Consider the following 25,683-nt stretch of genomic DNA (forward strand, 5'->3'; position numbering starts at 1 on the left):
ATGTTTGTCCTTTTAAATCATGGTTAAATCTGCCATCATCGCCAGTGTCTGAAGCGATGGTGTAAATCCAACCCGGGTCCATGCACGTAGCAAAGGTACTGTAAGTCCCCATGGACCCTGGCATGGTGATCTACCTTCAGCTGCTGGTGATGTGCATAGCCCGTGTTTTACCTTGTCTTGTCCAAATAGTTCTATTAAGTTTACTGTTCCACACTAGTTTTATCTGTAACTGTGATATAATTGTTCTACTGTCCTTTGACGACAGTTTTTGTAATAATATGCACATATCCCATTTCAATTTCAGATCTGTTCTCGTCACGATATGGCTGAAATATTGCCGATGTGACGCTAAATATTAACTCACTCACTCACTCCCATTGCCTCCTTACATTCAACATTTGTAAGGCGTGTTGTGAGTCTTGTTTACCTCTTCATGCGTTGGTGGATTGGCATATGGCATTGGGGTCAGTGTTTACACATTCACCCTGCGTTGTTCACCACAAATGAAATGGGCGTATGCGTCCCATTAGACCTTGCCATTATGGTATCCTCCCATGTTAATTAATTACCTTGCTCTCATCATTTTGAATATGAAAGGAAAGGTTTAATTACATGCGACTCTAAGAACTTACGATTGAAGGAAAGCCTCCTCGCGTTGAGTTAGAAACAACTTTCAATAAATCAAGTGCCTTCGGGTATTTAAGTTTCAGGTATTCCGTATGTGCTTAGAAAAGAAGATAGATGCTTTCTTGTTTTGTTTTGTTTTGAAAAATCTCATTTATAACATCAATAGGAGTACCTGTTGGATACAGTTCTGTGTACCTGTGTGGTTTATACTTCCGACAGAAATGAAATAGGTTTAGTTTTTGAAAAGCTAAACCATTTCGTATTTGCCAATCATTAAATTTCACGAAGACACAGCTGTAAATGATATGTTCATGGCGCCTGTGGCCTTTAAACTCAAGAATAAAACAATGTAACTGAAAATTTGTGAGGAAATATCTGGGAGTAAATGCAGACTGATTCTCACTCCTTGTCCTATATTGTTTTCTTCCCCTCAGTATTTTCACAATATACTCGAAAGTCTTTTCAATTTTTTATGCAATAGCTTTCTTACAATGTTTCTAATGGATTCTTTTTGTGTTGTCATTTCTTGTAATCAAAACCAAATTCAAATGCCCAATTGAACATCTGACAACAAAAGTTGTTTTTTTATACACATGTTGCATCAATAATTATTTTTAAAAAATTACAGTTGAATTAGATATTAAGGGGGCGATTCGAGGTGAGCTCTCCACGCTGAAGAGCATGGCTGGCTAGTTGGAAAAAGACATCTAGACCCTGCCATGTTCTGAATGTAATGTATGTTGAAGGTTATGGCGAAGTCAGTACGAGTTTAGACGACATGAGCATCGATCTGCGCAGCTGGGAACCAGTGACATGTCTTAAACAAGTCGGCGACCACCCGATGCCGTTAGTCGCCTCTTACGAAAAGCATAGTCACCTTTTTCCCTTATCAATTCTGATGTTTTCTGAAGTAATATGGCTGACTGTCCAGAGGAAAAAACAAGTTGCTTTCCTTGTAACACACATCCTCATGAACCATCTTTTTCTTCTTTTCTGTTACTTGTCAGAACAGATGAAGTGAACAGACTTCCCCGCAAGGAAATAGACCTGATATTTTTCAGTAAACTTTTGCGTAAGCTCGATGCTAAAACACCGGCCATCGCTGGCAATAATGAAGCATACCGGCTGATAGATGATTGTTTATTGCTTAGAACGATTTTGTATTACAATCAGAGAGAAGCATTGAACAATGTGTAGCCTGATAACGGTGAAAGAATCTGGCAGCATCGTGTGTGTGCTTGGTACACAGAAGATGTTTAGTATTCTAGACAAGCTTTTAAGAGGTATAGAGAACATGTATTTCATATGTTAAAATTAGAGTTAAGAAGACGAAAATGAAATTTATACTTTATGAGAGCATATTCCGCTGGCAACAATTTGAAAACCTCCAGTTTGTTCTTACATGTCACAACATCATGAGTGTCAGACACGAGTAAATTCTGGTACATGAAATGTCATCAGAAACCTCACTAATCCGAAAAACTCTCGGAATGGTGTATCACAATGTTGTTAACCTTACATGTTAAAGGGCTGTTAACTTAAAACAAGTAATCTGTGGTAAATCAAAATATATCATCAGTGTGCTAATTATAGAAATATACCACTGTGCGGTGTATTTACAACATTAAGTACCTGTTCTGATTACCTACTGTGGTATAAAACTGTGCTGATTACAAACAATGGTATATAACTGTATATATAACCTGATCTGATTACTTACTGTGGAATAAAACTGTGGTGATTACAAACAATGGTATATAACCGTACTGTTTAAATGCGTTGTTAATGAACTGTTCAGTTGCAAAGGTTAGTCGTTGTGCTGTTCATAGTTGAGATTGCCTTGCTTATTAAGAATGCTTTGTGTTCAGTGTGAAATCTCTAGAGACGTGTTGTCAATTATCTGATTATTCGAAATTCTGGAATCATGTAGTATTGTCAATTAATGTGAAAGTACACAATAAATGATAATGTGTTGTGACCGTGTCCTCCAGCTGTATATGCCAATGTATAATTCATTGATTTTGTTGAAAATATCTTCAAAATTCAGTACGGTTTAACAATGGGCCTTTGGGATTTTCGAAGGATATACAGACATACGGTGGTATTAACACAATAAGAGACACCTACAAAAGGAAAACTGCCGAGAGTGCGAGGACAACAGTTGACGCAATAACGTCAAGAGAAGTAGTTCCTCCAGTGTAGGGTGGGACGCCGTCGTCCTTCTTGCATGAACAGGATCCAAGGGCAGCTACAAATTTCATTGCTTTTAGATCCAGACTTGTTGTGGACCTAACGTACAGTAGGTATTCCTGCATTACCCCCTTCACAAGACATGGGTGCTTCTCAGCCTCAGCAATAGCTGCAGGACATTCCTCACGACATTCACCATAGGGGCTGCAGTTGTCCAACACCTGCAGAAAAAAACAACAAACAGGCTGATGTGATCTGATCAGGCTGATCTCTGGTGTATTTTATTCAACATATATTGTAACATATAATTATCCCCTGCCCAATCGACACGCCACTATCGCATTGCTCGAATGTTGCTGAAAGCGGAGTGAAATAAACCCATGCACTCATTCTCCCACCCACTGGGCATGAAAGTTGACTGTGTCTCCCATGCAAACAATTATCGTCACAGATTGATCTGATGACACTGAAGTACATGCGGCTATAAGACGTCACCTCAAATGTTGTTATGATTATGAGACATTTCTGCAAAGAATTCCTTTTTTGATTCCGATAATCCCCCAGGCACGTGTTTATGAATTCCCAAAACATAGTGGCGATAACATTGGATTGCAACAGCGAAGGAGTCACCCCTCACAAACAAATGAAAAAGCAAGTAACTTATTTAACCTGAAATTCGCGCGACTAAATGGTACGATGTAAGTTAACGTATTTTATTGTTCATAGTTGTTTGCGTTCATACGAAACATGTGTCAAGCTGATTCTACACAATCACAATTCTGCTCAAAATGATATGCATTTGAAATTACAAGTGTCGATTATATTCGTAAATTATGGCAGAATTGATGCATGCCTTGTTGGTGGGTATCGCAGCTTACCTTGTCCATAACCATTTTTGTGCTGGGATGTGACTGATTCAAGAAGTCGTTAACATTGCAGCCCATAATAACTCCGTTGTCCATGTCACACAAGTTGAGTGTCTTCCAGCCAACACAATTGCTGGTACTGGTGGCATTCTTAGGGTAATAGGTCAATATACCATAACACATCTCGTCACTAGTAGAGTCACCGTAATATGTGGTTTTCTTGGCAGACACAGACTGGAATACGCAAGTCGTCTTCAGGGAATCACCAGGATGAACAGCCACTGGGGGATCATATCTGTTGCGAATATAACGGTGAAAGTGAAAGTATAGGTAAAGGAACTTTCAGCGTTTTTCAAGGCACCTGTACTAGTGTTTGTCAATTGACACAGTGAGTGTTCTCTGTCACTGTCGTTGGCAATGTCCTTAGTAGTAGGTAAGGTGGGAGCAGAACCTGCTTTTGTGGAGAGACGGTTAAGGAAACTTCATTGCCTCATCCAAGTCACGTGATGAAATATGACTCATGCATAAGCAGGACGTCACAGGCGAGTAAAGGAAATGAAAGGTGGTTGTGTTGATGCAGTTATGCAGAAAAAACCTTCATAACGTGGGAAAACAAAAATAAAAGCGTGGTAAATCAATTTAATATATAGCATACTGTCATGACCAGACCGACAGTCTAGCTAGATCAAACGGCGCACGCAATAATGAGGCAGTCATGTTGATTGCATTGTCTAGTGATAAATGCAGTCCGATTTGAAATAGTCCAGGTTTGACACTTCTCCAGCTTTATATCAGTAGAGGATGCAACTTGAAAATGTTCAGTTGACATCAATGTGTAAGACATTCAGTCCTTTATACTTTATATACTGTCACGTGAACAGTACTTCATCTAAGAAAGCTTATACTAGGAAATCAGTTATATCAGTAGTGTCTTGAAACAGGTTTATGCTGGAAGGAGTTTGCGATGCAAGCGACGTAAGGGTTGTTGAAGATGAACGCCATGTATACGTTTATTCAAGGAATGATCATTTCTTTCAGCACTTACCAGTGAAGATAGACGTGGATGAGAAAACCTTTAAATGTTCGGAGCAGGATTATATGCATTGAAGAGCCTTGCCATTTGGATATCTACTGCTGAGCATAATCTTAATTCATCATCTCCAACGGAACAGAAACAGTTAGATAAACGTGTGAAAAATTTAAACTTAGCGAATGGTGTATGGTCAGTCCACAGATGGTGACAAAAACAAATAATGTTAAATTCAGTCTGTCGATGTCAATAGAACATAAGTCCCGGCTGCTGAATACTTACCCCAAGGTGTAAGCAGAGTCATCCCCTTACGACAGGCGGCTGGGTGTTGGCCTTTCTCGCTCGGATTCTAGCATTAGGAGTGAATTAAACTGGCGTGGACATAATCTGTTAAGACAGATCCTGATGGAAGTAAGGCAGTACTTACCTGTGTGTATTGCAAGACCCTATTAAAATACACATTCTAAGATGCTTCGGTAAAATATCACAGTCGGCAACAGTACTTTATCGGACGATAATGTGCACTTTTTTACGTCACAATATGTTGGCGCCAGTGTGCTATTCTAGCCTGCCCCTTTGCAGTCAAACACTTTGGCATTACGTCACAGGGGGCAGACACGTCCCCCGCAACCCCCCCCCCCCCAAACAACAACAACAAAACAAACAAAAACAAAAAAAAAACACAACAAAAAAAACAAAAAAACAACAACAAAAAACAGAAGAAACAACTGCCTTAGATTCATCGAAAACATCCTTACAAAATATTAGGAAAGAAACAAAGTTCGCTTTACCACCATGTATGATGTATTATAAACTAACAGCGACGTCACTCTATTGTTCTCGGAGGACACTTTTTTTCGTCATATCTCTCAAGTCTGATGCAATCTCGCTTCCTCGGGCAATTATCTAAATAATGTGAGCTGGGCATTTTCTTAATAACTTCCCTCTGAAATGGACATTGTCTTAACAATATGCCTATGCCCATTATATAACATGACGGGCGGGCATTATTGAAAAGTAAGCAGGTTTCGGGGCGTAGGCATTTCCCGCGGCAAGCGACCTCACTTTTCAGTAATGTCATATCCTACACTTAAAGCAACCTCATTACAATAGTGTAACAAGGTACACTATACAGGGTGGTAGAGCGAACTCAATTTCTTAACAGCTTTTCAGGGCATAACCACAGGTGAAGAAAAGAATGGCTTCTAAGATTCCCTCCTGTAAGTGTAGGACGGTATAAACCGTATAATAATGCAGACTGACAAACAGTTTTACTCTCGCCAGCAAACGGACCATAGATACATATTTCGAGAGACCACGTTGAGAAAATCGCGACAGAGTAAGAAACAACTAACCAAGGAGCCGATACTGAAGGAGAAGACAGATAACAGCTGATATGAAAACGATCACAACCCAGGAGGGACAAAAGACAACACTCCAACCCATATAAATACGATATGTGTCAGAGATGCAAGCTGCAGTGAATCATTATGTCAGCCTGGTTTATTCCCCCATAGACAATCGAACTCTTTGCAGCAGAAACACAAACGCTACACCTCCTGTTCTCACTGTGTAACTGTTTACAGGTGGATGGTCTAAAAATATGCTAATTTGCCCTAGACATCTGTGTTCATTCATCAGAAATTTGTTACTTACGATGTCAACAGCTAACCAAACTTGTATCAGTGTGTCAGGAAGTTGTTAGAACCGTGGCTCATCTATTGAAAGGTCACGAAAGGTCATGTTCAGACAAATGTTTAAAACCTGATGGCTATACATTCCCACATTAACACTCTTCATTCAAATTCATTGAATACCGGTCACGTCAAATCTACACACAGCAACTAAACAAATGACCATGACCACTCTAAAATAACGCCCGTTCCAAATAAAAAAATATACATTGCATTTTCCCTAACACATCATAAATACGGTACACTGGTGACACATTTTATGAATGGGAAATTTCACCTGCAGGCGAGTCCGGTTTATGTTGCCATTGTTATGGGCGATTAGTCACTTAGTTTAAGTGAGTTCAAATCAAAGTCTGTAACATTAAAGTTTATTTCACATGAAGTTATTTGAATGAAACCTTGCAAGAACTATGTCCACATCACTTGAACATAACAGTGGTTCAGCTGTCCACCACTGGTCTGGTTTTTACCCTCGTACAGGATTCGTTCTGTAGGAAATAGATTCAACTATACCTAAATGTCTTGTCCCTTACTAGACCTATATTGACTCAACACAGCTGTCTCTGTGCTATGGCGTACTTCTAACATTTCCCAAAAACTTACCTGTATGCTGTTACACATGACTAATCAGTGTTCTCAATGACACAGTTTAGATTAGTAACTGAGATTGTTAGTGGCTCTACCTTCAAAGGCCCTGGAAGTATTGTAAAATTATTGCCTTCTTGAGAAGATACGCAAGTCCCAAAGCTTTCAGTAGGATTTAATCTTAGTATTCCTGTATCTTAATCGTGGCTAACATTTCTTACAATCGCAAGCAGCTGAAGGGGTGGTGTAAATCCGACTAGGGTCCATGTAGGTAGCAAAGGTACTGTAAGTACCCATGGTCCCTAGTCTGTTGATCTTCCTAGTGTTGTTGGCGATCTATCGCCTGTTTGTATATTGCATTGTCTATATAGTGATATTAGATTTAACTTTCCACTCTAGTTTTATTTCCAGTTGTGATATTCTAGTTGTTTTACTGTCCTTCTTCAACGGGTTTTAGAATAAAATGTGACTTTAAATATTAACTCACTCACTCTAACTGACACAGATATGCGTCATGTGTATTTGGAGCCGTTTATTTCTAAAATCTCCACCCTCTGAAAGCAGTCCTGAAGCAAAACTAAAACTGTATACATCCTGTTGATTGTACAACCCAAATATATATTTTTTGAACGGAAAAGCTATCATGAACTATGATGCATACATTTGGTTCAGCTATCCATGTTGGGACAGATCTGAATAGTTTAATACCTTCTTTACAACTTGTTAACAATAGTTTCAAGTCGCACCTTTCATTGATGTTTTAATAGAAAACTAGGGGAAGTAGGCCACACGCTCTGCCGAGCACGGGTTATTTGAAATCCAGCTGCATTTAGCGCTATAGACATTGCAGGGTGACATGACTATCTCATCACTGCACGCAACATTTTGAACTAGGCTGCATGTCTACTCACGAATCCACTTAAGCACACACCTTTCATTGCCCTTTCCTGACCAGTTATGTCCTATCTCTATCATACCTGACGGTGACCACGTGACTTGGATGAGCCAATGGATATTTCTTAACCTTCCCACCACCAATCAGGTTCAACTCCCACCCTATCCACTACTATTCTTGACATATACTCATGGACCAAACCGTACATGGGGTTTACCTATTGTATCCATGATGGGAATGACCCATGTTTGAAAACAAATTTTAAATGGTGCTTGCGACTTGCACAGCGACGTCACAAATCTCTATTAAAAGTTCAGGCCAACAGGACTGGACATCACGCCGTTTCACGCTCAGAGTAAGTTTACCGCACATTGATAAATTATGTCCGTTGTATTCAAGCACTTGCTTATGTCAACAAAGCGAATCGATGTTGCACAGTAAGGCTATTCTGGAGTCGTATTTAGTACTGAACAGGGAAGTATAACTTTACTTCCAAGACAGGACGTAGTCGTTATGTCGTTCGCTCGTCAATCCGAAATTCTGGTTTCGATTCGCTGCACAGTTACAATGTGGGAAGTCTATTTCCGGTGTCCCCTGGTGTGACATTAAAGGAATATTGTTAAAGGGGTCTCGGGTTCCACTCAAATTCCTCAAGAGCATTCCTGACACTGTTGTCAAAGAAACAAGCCTGCCGACATATATGAAGCAAGCAAGCAAGCAAGCAAGCAAGCAAGCAAGCAAGCGATATCGCCACAAATTCCGAACTGATGAAATCGGTTGGTTGTGGACTGATGTTGGCTGTGGACTAAGGTGAATTTTAATTACATTTTTTAACATTTATTAAATATATCATGTAAAGGTTGTCTGATATCGATCCTCGGATATTCTTGTTATTTTGTTTGTAGGAATACACATCGAATAGTTGTAAGAGGCAGCATATCCAGAATGTCATACTCATGTATTTGGGCCGTATGTATTCAGCGTAAAGAGGGCAGTAGGCAGCATTATCGTTATATTATCCACTCGGTTTGCTGAACAAAAGTGATAGATTCCCCCACATGGGTTCAGTGTGTGAGGTACAGCACCGGTGTTCCCCTGCTGTGCTACAGATGGCATGTTGATTGAAGCGGAATAAACCCATACTCACTCAAGAGTCCGAACACTAAGACATCTTCGAGTTCTATACATACTGTTATGTTTTACGGATTACGATAAAAAAAGCCACAGAGAGGATTCAGGTGATCCTGGCACAGTCAGACTGGTAAAGCTAGTAATCAACTTAGGCACTTGCCCTTCTACACGCAGCCGTACTTTTTTGCAAGGACGAAGGTCCGCATAAAACAGAAGAATTCATTGGCAGTAGCAAAGAGGACAAGATTCAATTCTTCTGAGGCTGTCAAAGCCACATGCATGGCGAAGACGATACGTTAGTAGCAGCAACCAGCAATGTCACCCTGCCTTTCAACATGTCTGTCTGTGCCGAAATAGGGCATCCACTGACGATGTGGTTCCCAGGCACATTGAGTGTAAATTCATTGCACAGTCAACATTTCATGTTAATAATTTGTTTAAGCATCACATTAGGACGATTACTGGTGTGAAGTGACTGGTCCTGGACGGCAGAAAGAACGCCCTCAGTTTCACATCTGTGATTAGCCGACTTCATCCAGGCAAAGGAGTCGGTTAGAGTATTGTTCCGTTCCACCCACTGCATTTACACACGATGGAATGGCTTCTCAGAAAGCTTCTCCACACTGATCGACTTTGTGCAGACTTGGTGAATAACACCACCTGGTTTATTCTCATCACTGTACCGCCCAAGAGTACATCACCATCAACAAATTGGACATCAAATTTCAGATTATTTCCAGCAACCTTGGCATGCTAAATAGCTGTGGAATTCCTTGCTTTCATCGCGTTCATCACCATACGATCATCCGATAAATAAACAAGGTGCTAAAATACACAATGATATTATTCTATCATGAAGAGACTCCACGTTAATCAAACCCCGACCTCCAGAACTGACTGACATACATGGACGATTGATAGAGGAATGATGGTGTGGGCTCGATCCTTCTGGTAAGGTGGTCAATACTCGGGATGTCGTGTTTCGTTCAATCAACTACTCCAAAGGAACAGGAAAGGACTGGCACAACAAATGTATTGCTGGCTGCGCATTTAGATCTGACGTCCAGATTTTCTTTAAGCAAGCTTTATACCCAGTTTGTCATGAATCTGGGCATTCTGGAGCTTGAGGTGTAGGCTTGATCTTCCACATTTTATGCTAATATTTCAAAAGCGTCGATATCAAGCTTAGATCCTCAAAGGTGCATTGGTTTCCCCTCGATTACTGGATTCCAATCTCAAACGGCGCATCGCAGTATTAATCTCAGCTCCATGGGGATCACACAATACATTGCGCACCCCTTTAATGTGGCCTTCCCTATCCTTACGATGAACACATTAACAGCTGGATTGACTGGGACACAGTCACAGGTTGCTGCATGTTGCCGCACCCGCAAATAGGTGTTTCCATGTATTCATTTACCCTCCATATAGCCCAAAATGCATGAGTATAACCTTCCTTAAATTGTACAGCCGTCACATTCCGCGGGCAGGGTGTACAAAGGTCATAATATCCTTCACGCCATGGCGACCACGCGAAGTGAGAAAAGTGTGCATTGCGAAGCCTTTGACATCGTGCGCTGCATTGAGTAATTTGTCTCTTATACTTTCGTAAGTCGAGCTTTTCGGAATAACGGGGTCATACAGTAATGCTATACTGTTCTATGAGATTTATAGTAAACCGTATTTGTTAAAGTTAGTCCATACTCATGTGTAAGTGCTATTATAAGTAAAATTCTTACAGCTCTTCAACTGGACTGTCGTAGCTGTAGTGTTGATCATTGGTGAGGTATCTTCTCGTGCCTTTGCTGAACAGTTCCACTGTTTGTGCGGTGCCTGGAGGAAGGACAGTTAAGGTATATCAAATAATAACATATGCAACACATATGTAAATTATTGTGGGGTGGCTGAGTGCTTGACCGCGCAGCATTTCATTATGTAACGAGCCTTAGATTGTCCCATTGTTTGTGGATTCCATTCCTATTTGGTCTTGAGTTTCTTCATGTGCTCTTTGGACTTCCTTAAGGTGTTAATCTATAGCCTGTTTTTATATTGTATCGTCCTAATAGTGATGTTAATTTTAACTTTCCACGCTAGTTTTAATTCTAACTGTGATATACTTGTTGTTTTACTTTTCTTTTTTATGATACACATATATTATATTTCATTGTTAAATGTTCTCGTCACGATATGGCTGAAATATTGCCGATGTGACGTTAAATATTAACTCACTCACTCACTCACTCACTCAAGGTGTAAAGTGTCAAAGGACTGCATCTTTTCCTGTCATTTACTAGATACTTTCCGTCATATAACAGAAGTAATGCCTGCTTCCCAGGATCAAGTAAAAAGGCGTGAACAACTTTCAGCAATAGCGGGTCAAACTTCGTTTGAGAACCCGAGTTCTAGTGTTTACCAATTAGCACACTTTTTCAAGAACTTTAAAGGATAATAGATCAGGCTTCATGAAACCACGAATCAGTGGATCCTAGTACAGCTAGAAAAAGCAACCAGTACACCAAATGCACCTCCAAAGGATACGAGGTGTTATGCCCATTGAAAAACACAGGATCACAAGATGTTTGCAGACCTATGCCACACAATGGATGGCAGTGTTTTTAAACCAACTGGCCGTCCATGCAACAGATAGGAGGAAACTTACCTTTATAATGCATATGGTTGAATCCTGCGACTATATAGATGGTATCTTTCAGGATCTTCTTGGTGCACCGTGATGGACACATAGATTCGACCACGGTCCTGCTCCGTCCTGGTGGAATCACAATGTTGAGTTCACCTGTCCAAAAGACTCCCGCGTCGTACGGCCGAAGGTTAGGGGTGTAGTAGATCCGGAAGCCTGACTCGTCCATCAGCCCAGATAACTTTTGAGGGTTGTTCCAGTGATACTAAACGAACCCAAGAAAAACACAGCGTGCTATATATTCATTTAATTGTTTCGTCGCCTGCAAACCACAGCGTTCTAGGTGCTGATGAAGTTATTTTCAGAACTATTCCATCACATTAACTGGAATTGTGCACATTTATGTGTCATATTACAAAACTTGGACAATATCCATAAGTATGTTAAAACACTTGCAATAAAACAGATATTAACATTCGGCCAATCGGATTAGTAGTTTTATTCAGAAAATCAGAGTGTCTCGTGTAGCAACTGAATCATTATCGTACGATTCTTGCATGGCTACTCCCATAATAAGTTGTGTTTCAGTCTTAGTTTCAAAGCTTAAGAATTACATTAAATATATCATAAATGAGGGCAATGTCTCGCGGTTCCATTTGTATGACCATAACGGAGATCAGAACTTTCAGGCTATTCCGTCCCCTTCATCAATCGGGATTCGCTGATTGGTCACATAGCAATTTAAAGTACTCTTAAACTAATAACGTCTGTTATTTTTATGGAGATGTGAAACTACTTCGTGGGTTATATGTCAGGGTGGCATTTTGCATGGGGAATGTGCGGTAAACCATACCTTCAGCTTCTTAACTCAATATTCACCAAAAGTGAACACGGAACACTCTGCTTTTCAGACGCCGACTAGCATACCATTCAATACTATTACCACACCCTTTAATAAGCACCAGCGATTGGACATTTGCTAGAGACGTTACGGTTTGCTATATACAGAGTGTTGCGGCCAAAATTATTACCTGTAGATTATAGTTATGTGAAACCTCTAATGTTTTGTGCGAGACTAAACTGTTCTACATTTTAGGACACTTAGTCCTAGCCAGGGGCCAAGGGAAGTAAATTCTGGTAGTGGCACTTGGACTTATGAGCACATGGTCAGCTGGACACAAGGGTGTTAGCAGTGAGAATTGTGAGTTTTGATTCTTGATATTTTTGAGAATTTGAGGACATGCATCATCTTATTTATTAATACGATGAAGAATAATTGACTGATGGAGAATAAAAGTCGGGTCTGCTCTTTTGGAGGTATTGGCATGTCCTGTTGGAGGAGGTCATGACATGTGACTTTGAAGCTGAATTGAATTTTAACTGTGAGTAGACTAGATGAGACTTGATAAGACTTGCAACTACACAGAGTAATGGTTCGCTGTGGCTGAAACAATGTGGTCTGCTTACCGTTATGAGTTTTGGGAGCAAATTTACCGCTTTCATGTAATAATTATGTAGTATTTTGATCTACAAATCGAACCAAATGACAAATGCATTGTGTGAAAATTCGATGTAATTGGGAATATTTTAGCACCAAATGGAAATACAGTCTGGTTTTCATTGTAAAACAACGACATACATCTCATAGACGAATGTGATATCATGTGACAAGTATTACGTTATATATAAGTATGATGGGTATGGATAATTTTAATCAAGTTGTGAAGCAAGAGACGGATTTCTCCTTTAGGGGGCTTGCTGCACATGGAGACACATGCTTGCTAGTGCCAAATTGTTTTGGCATTGTTTCTTAGCACTGATTTTGTTGATACGGTTGTGTCTAAGAAGAGTGCGAAATACTCATCCACCAGTTTGCTGTTTGGATAGTGGACATGGAACACTCTTGGATGAATTGGAGTGCAAGTGAATAGGCGTACCTCAAGCAGGATCCTCTTGTAGCCGGTTTTGCCAATTCTGAAGCCAGCTTCTCTGTAGAAACATTCACCAGGTACGCCAACAGCCCAACCACCTATTACTTCTTGGCAATGAGGTGCAGACATATCACATTCTTGTGGAGCTGCAATGACGGGCGCTGCAAGGAAGAATATCAAACAGCCATTATATATCACACGGACAATTTTGATTTTTTAAACATTAAAGTATATTTTCTTAATTGGTCAGAATAGTAAAGTATAGGCTACGTAATATATGGAGGGAATAGTGGTCAAAATAACAACCTTAATCATTACTAAAATGTTTCTTGTTATGTCGGAAGTACGTTTTTCTGAACAGATAATCTTATGACGTCGGTCAGTGCCTTTAAACACGAATGAAAATAGAATTAGATGGAAGGTGAACGACTATTTCTTCTAACGAAATATTCATTGAAGACACTTGAAAGTCCGGGTCGAAATTAGCCTCCATCTGACACAGTTGACAAATAACATCGTATCCCAACAGATTTATGGGCATGTTGTTGACCACCGGATCGTCTGATCGAGACTCGACTGTTTACAGACCGCTGCCCTATAGCTGAAAACATACCACCATCACGACAACAGAACATGTGGCATGAATACATACTACCATCACAACAAAAATGTGGTATGAAAGCATACTACCATCACAACAACAGAACATGTGGCATAAATACATACTACCATTATAATCAGAGAACATGTGGCATAAATACACACCACCATCATGACAACAGAATGTGGTATGAATACATACTACCATTATAATCAGAGAACATGTGGCATAAATACACACCACCATCATGACAACAGAATGTGGTATGAATACACACCACCATCATGACAACAGAATGTGGTATGAATACATACCACCATCATGACAACAGAATGTGGTATGAATACATACCACCATCATGACAACAGAATGTGGTATGAATACACACCACCATCATGACAACAGAATGTGGTATGAATACACACCACCATCATGACAACAGAATGTGGTATGAATACATACCACCATCATGACAACAGAATGTGGTATGAATACATACCACCATCATGACAACAGAATGTGGTATGAATACATACTACCATTATAATCAGAGAACATGTGGCATAAATACACACCACCATCATGACAACAGAATTTGGTATGAATACACACCACCATCATGACAACAGAATGTGGTATGAATACACACCACCATCATGACAACAGAATGTGGTATGAATACATACTATCATCATGACAACAGAATGTGGTATGAATACATACTACCATCATGACAACAGAATGTGGTATGAATACATACTACCATCATGACAACAGAATGTGGTATGAATACATACTACCATCATGACAATAACAACAAAATATGTATAAGAATACATACCAAGATCGAGAGTGAGTGAATTAATATCAGCCGTATGGTGAAAAGAACAATTTAATTTATATAAAAACATAATTTATATTGCAATCAATAGATTTAAGGCGTAAAACTGTCAAGGAAGGACAGTAAAATAGTAGAGCGTCACAGATATACATTTAAAAGTAGTACGCAGTCATAAAATCAAATCACTATTGACAATACAAAATGCAAATGTTCCATGGATCATCAACAACTGAAGGTAGATCACCATACCATACCATACCAGCTGCTGGCGATGGTGATGTGTTTTAGCCATTATTACAAATAACAAATATATCACGATTAAAGGTTTGGTATAAATATAAATTGACTCTGAAGCTTTGGGACTTTTCATGGCAAATGTTACAATACCTGAACCCCCATTTGAGGCTACAGCTACTAGCAATCGCAGTTGCTGATTAAAAGATAGGCGTGTTGCGTTTATATATTGGAAGTGATTGCAGTTGGTTGAACGCTGCTAAATGTCATTTAAAACCAGCGATATGTTCAAGGAGAACATGTTTGACTGTGATTCTTTCATCACAAGGGATGTAGCAAGGATGATATTTGCCCCATGGGTATACTTCTTAAGGGCAATGCAACATCGCCGCATTATGACTCCTTCAAATCTGGATTGACAACCCTAGTCGGTGTAATCGATAGTTGGTTTAATTTCATGTAATTTATTGATACCTACTTGGGTGTACCGCATCTTCTGCATCAGTTCAGGGTTGTACGATCTAATTATAGCTTTGCAACCAGTGAATGGAATGAGAAGTAGCAATCTCACGACTACAATAAAGGGGAGTAACACGCATAAATACATACCGTAATCATTACAGCCGTAAAGGATAATATGGTGCATGATGTTATCATTGTCAATTTCCGGTTTAGTGGCAATCATGTGGTAATCCTGTGAGTCATCCAGGTCAAAGGTCATGCAAATGTAGGTTGTTTCTGTAGATGGTATTGGTGTTCGTGGTATCCGCAGAACTCGTTCCTTGACTCCTGCAACGCACTATCTGAACACAATATCTGCCAATAATTACATTTAAACGTCGGTTTTATACACCACTTAGCAGGCCCTCCCATTCATTTGAAAGAACACCGATTTAGCTGTGCTGACTCAGTTGTCACAAGTAGAAATAACTTTCAGTGAGATGCAATGACTGATTCAGAACTTCCATTCATCAGCGTTATGTTTCCAAGGGACATCTGGAAACTACTGATGCCTTTAAATTGAGTTTGTATAGAGACTATCATTCTGTTTCGCCTTCGGGAGATCGACCAACTGGAGACGCTTCAGTTTTAGTTCATCAGAGCGACATACCTGTCACTATAAATACAAATCTTCAAACTGTTGCTGCTCGTCTGACTATGCTCTCTCTCTCCCTCTCTCTTCTCTCTCTCTCTCTCTCTCTCTCTCTCTCTACTTCCTTCATCCTTTCTCTCACCTTCTTCTGTGGTTGCAGGACAATGAAATTTACTACTTTTACATGGAGCTGTGACAAGTCCAGCACATGTTTGGCTTGATGATGTATCACAATAGCCTGAAATGAAATAAGCGGCAGTAGAAATATTATATTACAACAAATATTTTCAAATTGAAACCATGCACTACTTCAACCCTACGAGCAGCGATAGGGCTGTTTCACATCGACACGTAATGCTTGCTTCGATCTCCTGAAATGAACATCTGCACATGTTTTTTCGAGCAGTGATGAGACAACTTCCACATCGTCAACAGAGAAACCATGCGTGACCTAAACATCAGCGTAGATATGTTTGAAAAGAGAAACATTGGGACACCTTCTGATTGTCAAAATATACACCCCAAGCGTGGGATAAAACTGCACAATTGTGTTTACAGCGACAAAGTCAGATCATTAAAAATACTCTTGCCAAGCTTGACTCACCCACTACCAACTATCAGATAAATTGAGACAGAATACATGCTCATCTCTACAGTCGTCATAAAATTACAGTGTTTTTGCTATAAACCAGGCTCTTTAAGCGTAACATATTATTCATTCAGTGTTAACGTGTGAAGTCAGTCTTTATGCTTTTCAGTGGTGACAGTATGGATTACTTGTAATTTCAAATTTGCTCCGTTGATTAATGTAATATAAGTATATACTTATCTTCTTCCAAGGTCCATGACACAAAAGGACATACCTGGGTGTGTGAGATACTCGGTCCGTGTGGGCGTGGCTCCAGGTGTCCAGATGCACTGGGGGTCACCCAGCTCCTGACCATTGGTCATCCCATCACCATCGGAGTCCATGTTACACACATTAGCCCACTGTATGGACAAAGAAGTTATGGGTGACATGCTTCGTAATATGTTGACACGGGTGACGTAATCGTCGAAGGTGAAACAATTGAGAAGCAGGTTTTTCGATTACGAACCTTGATTTGTTACTGTAAGGCCCGTGTTTTGCCATAAATTGAATGACCAACTATGACAGGTATGTTTAACTATGACACGTATGGGTATGGGAAACTAACAAGCTGCTTATTCTATTCTGTTTGTTTGCTTGCTTAGTGTTTAACCCGCACTCAGCAATAGTCCAACTATATGACAGCACTCTGTAAATAAGTCGAGTGTGGATGAGAGAGTCAAGTTATCAACATGAGGATAATCTATCTACTCAGCTGGAATATAATGACATGTGCCAGCCAAGATCACCTATGACGACAAGCATAGCTTGCTGAAGATCTAACTATGATCTACGCAGTTTATCTATTTCTCTTACAAAATTCGGGATCACATTTAACTCGTTGTGAATGTGATGGATGGGTTGACGGACGTGTTGACAAACTAACCTTCACTTGACATAATTTTCCGGCGTTCAATAAAGATCAGGAAATGGGACCATAACCTTAAAAAAGTGATGTTGAAAAGGAAACTGTTGCTCTTATTTAGCCCGTTTAGCCTTCATGTCTGTGCTTTGTTTTACATCGAAATAATTTATTTATTTTAACATTCTACTGTGAACTGCAAAACCATATCCAGTTTCTTTTTTCGCTCTAGTCAACACTTCTGTCAAGTGGAATAAATGTTCTATGTTCTCACCGTTCTGCCTTGATTTGCAAAATCAACACCGAACTGATTTCTGGCACCTCCACCCGCGGGGTTCACATGCCCAACCCCCGGCCACATCTCACCCCTCACACAGGGATGCGTCAAGTTGTGGCCATTGGGTATACGGTCTCTGTATCCGCCATACCCGTAGATCACCCCAATGCATGTAAGGAAAGCAGGTAGGCTGTAGGAAAAAAGGAAGAGGTATATACAAAAGTTAAGTCATATGGTTTAAGAGTTTGGATAAAGGTTTTAAAAGGAAAGTTTATTGCTGGGTAAACAAAAAAAAATGGCCCTAAAAAGATAGCACATCGCGTATTGACTGGGCTATCCCCACTGGACCTCATCCTGTCATGAGATGACAGAGGAGCGTATTCATGTGTACGAGGTGTTTGAAAACCAATGTTTGGATGTTTGATGCAGAACCATTGCACAACATTGTCTCAGAGCAGAACAGAATTTCCTATTCATGGTTGTAGCTACTGAATGCCCTCTCAGTGTCAAAGAAAGGTCTTTTGACAGTCAAAGAATACCTCATATACACTGACATGCTTGAAGGTGGGTCAACACACAGTCACTTTGCAAAGGTCTTTGGAGGTGTCAAATGAGTGATCAGTAGAACAATAGGGTTGACGTGATCAGTTTGTTTGCTACCGTGCTCACCATAAATGACCCCTTGAATGCCAGTGGCACCTCAACTACGCGTCTGATCACCTTCATGAGGCTATTCATCAGCCACGTTGGACAGGCATTTCCAGACAGGTCATTTCACTTCAGGAATCCAACAGAGCGGAACATGACCGCCGTGGAAGGGGTTCAGTCATGATTTTATTAGCACTGAATTAGCCGTCCTTCCTTCATATACTTAGGTGAGTGAATGAGTTAATATTTAACGTCACATCGGCAATATTGCAGCCATATCGTGACGAGAACATACGTGACAAAAAGAATATATATGCGTATTATGAAGACCCTGTCTACGAAGGACAGTAAAACCACTAGACTATCACAGCTGGTATTGAAACTAGCGTGGAAACTTAAAAAAATGATAGTATCATTATTTGGACAGTACAATATAAAAACAGGCCATAGACCACCAACAACAGAGGGTAGATCACCATACCAGGGACCATGTGGACTTACAGTACCTCTGCTACCTGCATGGTCCCTGGCTGGGTTTACACCATTCCCTCAGCTGTTGGCGACTGTATGCAAGATTAGCCACAAATTAAAACGACACATATTCTACGATTAACAAATTGGAATATTAAATCTGACTTAAACCGTTTTGGGACTTACGTACCCTCTCAGGAGGACAATAATTTTACGGTACTTCAACCCCCTTCGAGGATACAGCCACTAACACTCTTAGCTGCTAAATAAACTTCCAATCATAAAATATTAATCTATTTACAGGTCATGTAACAGGTCTAATTCTTTTAAAAACGCAGTGATGAAATGAGCACTAACATTACTAAACAAATCCTTCATCCTTGATTTAAAATAGTTATCCTTTGTGATGGAATATTCCACACAGTCAAGCAGGACATGCTTCACTGTGATTCTTTCATCACAAGGGATGCAGAAGGGAGGATCGTCACCTTTCAAAAGGTATTCATGAGTATATCTCGTATGGTCACATCGCCGCAAAATGACCTCCTCAAATCTGGACTGACAACCCAAGTGGGTATACCCAATATACGGTTTTATTGCATGTAATTTATTTACACCCACTTGGGTGTCCCACTTCTTTTGCATCAGATCACGGATATACGATCTAATTGTAGCTCTATAATCAGAGTATGGAATAAGAAGTGGTGTCACAGATTTGTTGAGCGCTGCCTTGGAAGCAAGATCGGCCAATGTGTTGCCGGAAATGCCTACATGGCTTGGTAACCAACAAAAGACGATGTCGTATTGGCCAGTAGCAAGGTTATTATACAATTCAATAATGTCAATTAAAAGTGGATGTTTACATGATAAATTTTTAATCGTCTGAAGACAAGAACGAGAGTCTGAATAGATTATATATTGTTTACGTTTAGGGTGTCTTTGAATATATTTAAGAGCTGTTAATATGGAGTTAGCTTCTGCTGTAAAAATAGAACTGTTATCTGGTAATCCAGACGATATTGTTCTAGATCCAATGACAGTGGCACAAGCCACTGCGCCACCGTCCTTGGACGTCCATCTGTAAATAACTATTTATAATTGCTATATTTATGTTTTAATTGATTATGTTCTTGTTTATACTGTAATTCATTCGATTCTAAGTTTTTAAATGTGGTTAATGTTAGGTCAACTTGTGGCCTAAACAACTGCCAAGAAGGAGAAGAAAGAAGACGGGAAGGAGCTATGTTTTCCAGCTCAATGCTGGCAGCAGAAATAAGTGGTTTTATTCTTAAACCAAGAGGCGGAACAAGAAAAGATTTTTTATTGTATAAATCCTCATGCAGAGGATTGAAAACACAGTTATATGCAGGGTTTGAATCATTTGAATATAGTTTTGTTACATACTGTAAAGCTAAGTTTATAATTAATATATTATCTATTCAGACTCTCTGTCTTGCCTTCAGGCTATAAAAAGTTTCTCTTGTAAACATCCACTTTTAATTGACATTATTGAACTGAAATTATTGAATTGTATAATAATCTTGCCACTGGCCAATACGACATCGTCGTTTGTTGGTTACCCAGCCACGTAAGCATTTCCGGTAACGCATGTAGGGATCTCTGGTATCACATTGGCTGACCTTGCTGCTAAGGAAGCACTCAACAAATCTGTGACACCTTATTCTGACTACAAAGCTAGCATTAGAGCTTACAGTCGTGATCTGATGCAGAAGAAGTGGGACACCCAAGTAGGTATAAATAAACTACATGAAATAAAACCCTACATTGGTTATACATACTTGGGTTGTCAGTCCAGATTAGAAGAAGTCATTTTGCAACGATGTCGTATTGGCCATACAAGATACACTCATGCATACCTTTTAAAAGTTGAGGATCCTCCGTTTTGTATCCCTTGTCATGAGAGAGTCACGGTCAAGCATATCCTGCTTGACTGTGTTGAATTCTCCATCATAAGGGATAAGTATTTTACTGTAAAAACTGTTAAGGATCTTTTTAACACAGTCAGCGCTCATTTAATTATTGGTTTTTTAAATGCAATTGATTTCTTGGTTGCATTTTGAGTAATATGTTCTGTATATAAACGTATTTTAATGATTGGTAGTTTAGGTTAGGAACTAGAATTGTTAGTGGCTGTACCCTCAAAGGGGGTTGAAGTATTGTAAAATTATTGTTCTCCTGAGAGGGTACGTAAGTCCACAAACATTCGATCTAAAATATCTCCCAGGTTTTTAATCGTAGTATTCTTGTTGTTTTAATTTTGGTTAGCATTTTGTATACTCGCCAGCGGCTGAAGGGATGGTGTAAATAAAACTAGAGTCCATGCAGGTAGCAAAGGTACTGTAAGTCCCCATGGTCCCTAGTTTGGTGATCCACCTTCAGTTGTTGGCGATCTATAGCCTGATTTTATAGTGTATTGTCCTAACGGTGATGTTGTTTTTAACTTTCCATTCTAGTTTTAATTCCATTTGTGATATTCTAGTTGTTTTACTGTCCTTCTTTGACAGGTTTTATAGTAGACATATAATTAATTTTAATATTAGATGTTCTCGTCACGATATGGCTGAGATACTGCCGATGTGACGTTAACTTTTAACTCACTCACTCACTCCATACTCCGATTATAAAGCCAGCATGAGAACTTACACCCAAAATTGCAAGTGGGTATAAGTACATTACACGAAATAAAACCGTATATTGCTTACACCTACTTGGGTTGTCAGTCCAGATTTGAAGAGGTTATTTGACGACGATGTCGTATTGGCCATACTAGATATACTCATGAATATCTTTTGAAAGGTGAGGATCCTCCGTTTTGTATCCCTTGTGATGAGAGAGTCACGGTCAGGCATATTCTTCTAGACTGTGTTGAATTCTCCATCACAAGGGATACGTATTTTACAGGTAAAACAATGGAGGATCTCTTTAACAGCGTTAATTCACATTTAATTATTGTTTTTATTTTAAAGAAATTGATTTTTTGGTGGAATTGTCAATATTATGTTGTGTAAATAAATATATTTTAATGACTGGTAGTTTGGATTGGTAACTTGAATTGTTAGTGGCTGTGCCCTCAAAAGGGGGTTGAAGTATTGTAAAATTATTGTCCTCCTGAGAGGGTACGTAAGACCACAAACGTTCATAGTAAATGTAAGTCTACCAGGATTTTAATCGTAGTATTCATGTGATTTTAATTTCGGCTAACTTTGCGTACTATCGCCAGCAGCTGAAGGGATGGTGTAAATCCAACTAGGGTCCATGTAGGTAGCAAAGGTACTGTAAGTCCACATGGTTCCTAGTGTGGTGATCTACCTTCTGTTGTTGGCGATCTATAGTGTGTTTTTATCTTGTATTGTCTAAATATTGATATTGGTTTTAACTTTCCATGCTAGTTTTAATTGAAACTGTGATATTCTAGTTGTTTTAATGTCTTTTTAATGCTCTTTTTCAATGTTGAATGTTCTCGTCACGATATGGCTGAGATATTGCCGACGTAACGTTAAATATTAACTCACTCACTCCCTCTATTACTATTTAGAGCTTGTGTAACACTGATGTGTAACCCTTTACCTGCCAGTCTATCTGAACGAGACGGCTGACTGGGATGGGAGAAACCATCTCGTTGTGGATTGTGTTAACTTATCAAAATCTAAGATACTATTTACTCATGAAGTTTGTATGATCAAAATCTAAGATAATATTTACTCATGAAGCTTGTATTATTCTTGAAATCACATTTTAATAAGCATGCCGTGTGAAAATGCATTCTTCTTGTAGTTTACAGCATTTAATGTGTTCGTCGTCCAGGTAGCGAGACTGAACATTCGCTGTAATTTTGTAGCCAAACGTTGAACGAAAAAGGTAGTTCCACATTTCAATGAGGTCGTGAAGGTCATGGTAGGACAACAGACTAATGAACAGACTACACTTGTGCAACATATGATTAATATTACGCGGGTATGCTTCACTGTATGGATAATAAAACATGTTATCATCCCCGGTCGGTGACGTTAATCTCTCAACAGAGAGAAATCTGCACAAAACACAGAAATTTGATATGCAGTATATAGGCTTAAAGGTTTCCTATGACACGGTTACTGTTAGCCTATATTACAGCACGATGGCATCTGGAATTTTCAGCGAATGTTTAGACAGTCTTGTGAATAATGACGCCCTCCACGTGTATCACTCGACAGTATCATTCAGAAGATAGTATTCGGAATCGCTCGATTACCAACGTTTTTGTGGTGAAAGTTCAAACGGTATGTGCGAATTGTTAAGTCGTGTTCCGATTGATCAAGAGGAAAAATTACCTGCGCGACCTTCTACCGAGGTTTGTATAGTATAGTCCTGTAACGAATAACACTGAGTCTACGTTTACTTAGACTATGGATTCTAACGTTTGCTGAACACGTGCTGAGCACCTTCCCCGGAACTCGACAATGCTCTAACTGAAGAGTGGCCTTATCTTCCCAAGGCAACCATGAAGGCAGTAATGGAAGCATGAGGGTGAGTGAGCTTGGGACTTTCAGCAACATTCCAGCAATATCACAGCTGGCGACACCAGAAATGGGCTTCACACATTGTATCCATGTGGGAAATCGAACCCGGATCTTTGGTGTGACGAGTGTAGGCTGTAACCAATAGGTTATCCCAACGCCCACGGAAGCATTAGAAGAAAGTGCCAGGATGTGATTCCATAACAGTGAGCAATAAATTTGTCTTCGCTACTTTTCAATTTCAGGTTTTGGTGAGATACTACTATTTTGAAATGAGGTCTGCATTTTACATGGTCAAATGTTATTGGCATAATTTTCTATATCACAACAGACTTTTGGTAACTTGTGAATACCCTTAGATTCCTCTATCGACACACTTTCATTGTGGTATCAATATTATCGCCAAGACCTCATGTAATAAACCAAAGTTTACATTTTACCCCAAATGGACATCGTGGATATTCTATGGTGTTGACATTCATATTTTACCGATACAATAGCACAATGCCATCTCCGCTTATATTAAACGTAATAACGTCCACACATGGAGCCTAAAATCCAAATGTTGCGTTATAAAGTCACAGATGATGGGCTCTTTGGAAAAGCAGCTGCAGTGTCTTCACTTCATACCGGAATATGTAAAAGTAATTCCAGAAGGATGGCCCTGCCGCAGAAAAACTCTGTCACCATAGGGTGATATTCGAGTTTGCTTCTGGAAGGAACATTGATGCAGGTAAGACTGGCTTATCATTTTAGCCACAAGATTTTGTACTCTCTGTTATAAATTTATATGTCCAATCTTGTTTCGAGATGGCACGAAAGCATGGGTGAGTGTCTTATTGCTTCTTTGCCAGCAAAGCGTCGGATGTGACTGATGTGAAGCAAGTAACGATATGCCATCATTTATATATAGTGTGTGAGTAACATTTACTTCGCAGCGGCAATAGTACAGCCATATAGCGATGAAAAGAAGGTAGTCAGTTTAAACTCTCCGTCGGCAAAGGGCAGTAACACTAACTGGACTATTACAAAATTACCTGTTTCAAAGCTAATCGTCATATCTAAAATATGTTAACTGTAGAGGACGATACAATATACACATAGGTTATAGATCGCCAACAACTGAAGGTTGATCGCCATACTAGGGACCTGGGGACTTACAGTGCTTTGACTTACAATACGTCGTCGCATGATGACCTCTTTAAATCTGGATTGATACCCCAGGTAGGTGTAACAGGGTGTCCCACTTTTTCTGCATCAGATCAGAAAACGTTCTAATGCTTGCCTTGTATTATGTACATATGATCCTCAGCCCTTTGAGAACATTGGAGGAAAACTCGTATTTGGTCACTTGGATTGACAGTGCTCTCTCTGATTAGTAAAGCAGTGACTATCTTTCTTTGTTCAAAGCTAATGATGGCGAGTTCTATCTTGCCATCGTTTAAGTTTGGATTGTTAGTCGACATCCAAAACCGTATTTCCTCGTTACATTACATCATTGACATGCCTGAACGTCAAAATCAACTGCCTAAAAATGGCTTACCGTACAGCCCACATGTTGAAGCTAATCCAGCTGCACCCACAGGCTTTTGACGGGTATGTGTTGGTGACAAATAGATATACGCTGCAGTCACGTGGTACAGTATAAATGTTGCAAGACGAGGAGGTACAACTGGTTTAGCTTTTGCAGTTTAATTGTCTCATGTGCATTTACAGTGGCTGTAGAGGAGCAACGGAGCGTAAAGTAGCGGGAAACCCTTTAAAGATATGTTTGGATGATAACTAGACGGATGAATTTTATTACGACTATTATGTCGTGATGTATGCTGTTTGGTATTTGTGCTCTCCTTGTTGTCCCAGTGTTGTTATTGAAATATATTGCGTCTTATAAATTCTGGTGTGGCTAGTTGTATCGATTTTTAAA

General features: G+C 39.6%; 1 protein-coding gene across 1 annotated transcript; it reads right to left on the reverse strand.

Moving 5' to 3' along the window:
* Window positions 1-1,753: 1,753 nt before the first annotated feature.
* On the reverse strand, window positions 1,754-25,407 carry LOC137273177 (tyramine beta-hydroxylase-like). The gene is made up of 10 exons (XM_067805669.1): window positions 25,303-25,407; window positions 18,121-18,313; window positions 17,220-17,346; window positions 16,499-16,594; window positions 15,873-16,052; window positions 13,594-13,748; window positions 11,678-11,921; window positions 10,758-10,851; window positions 3,696-3,978; window positions 1,754-3,038 (listed from the first exon to the last, which is right to left on the reverse strand). Exons 1-10 carry the CDS (start codon window positions 25,314-25,316, stop codon window positions 2,751-2,753), a joined length of 1,674 nt encoding a protein of 557 aa, XP_067661770.1. The 5' UTR covers window positions 25,317-25,407; the 3' UTR covers window positions 1,754-2,750.
* Window positions 25,408-25,683: the final 276 nt, after the last annotated feature.

This window comes from Haliotis asinina, chromosome 2, assembly GCF_037392515.1.
Source record: "Haliotis asinina isolate JCU_RB_2024 chromosome 2, JCU_Hal_asi_v2, whole genome shotgun sequence".
Classification (NCBI taxonomy): domain Eukaryota; kingdom Metazoa; phylum Mollusca; class Gastropoda; order Lepetellida; family Haliotidae; genus Haliotis; species Haliotis asinina.

Bases quoted from the DNA above. Each gene is read 5' to 3' on its own strand.
- LOC137273177 (XM_067805669.1), bottom strand. The intron at 11,922-13,593 runs GTACGCCTATTC...GGGTTCGTTTAG, and splicing joins ACAAGAGGATCCTGCTTGAG to TATCACTGGAACAACCCTCA. The intron at 3,979-10,757 runs GTAAGAATTTTA...TATTCGCAACAG, and splicing joins GACAGTCCAGTTGAAGAGCT to ATATGATCCCCCAGTGGCTG.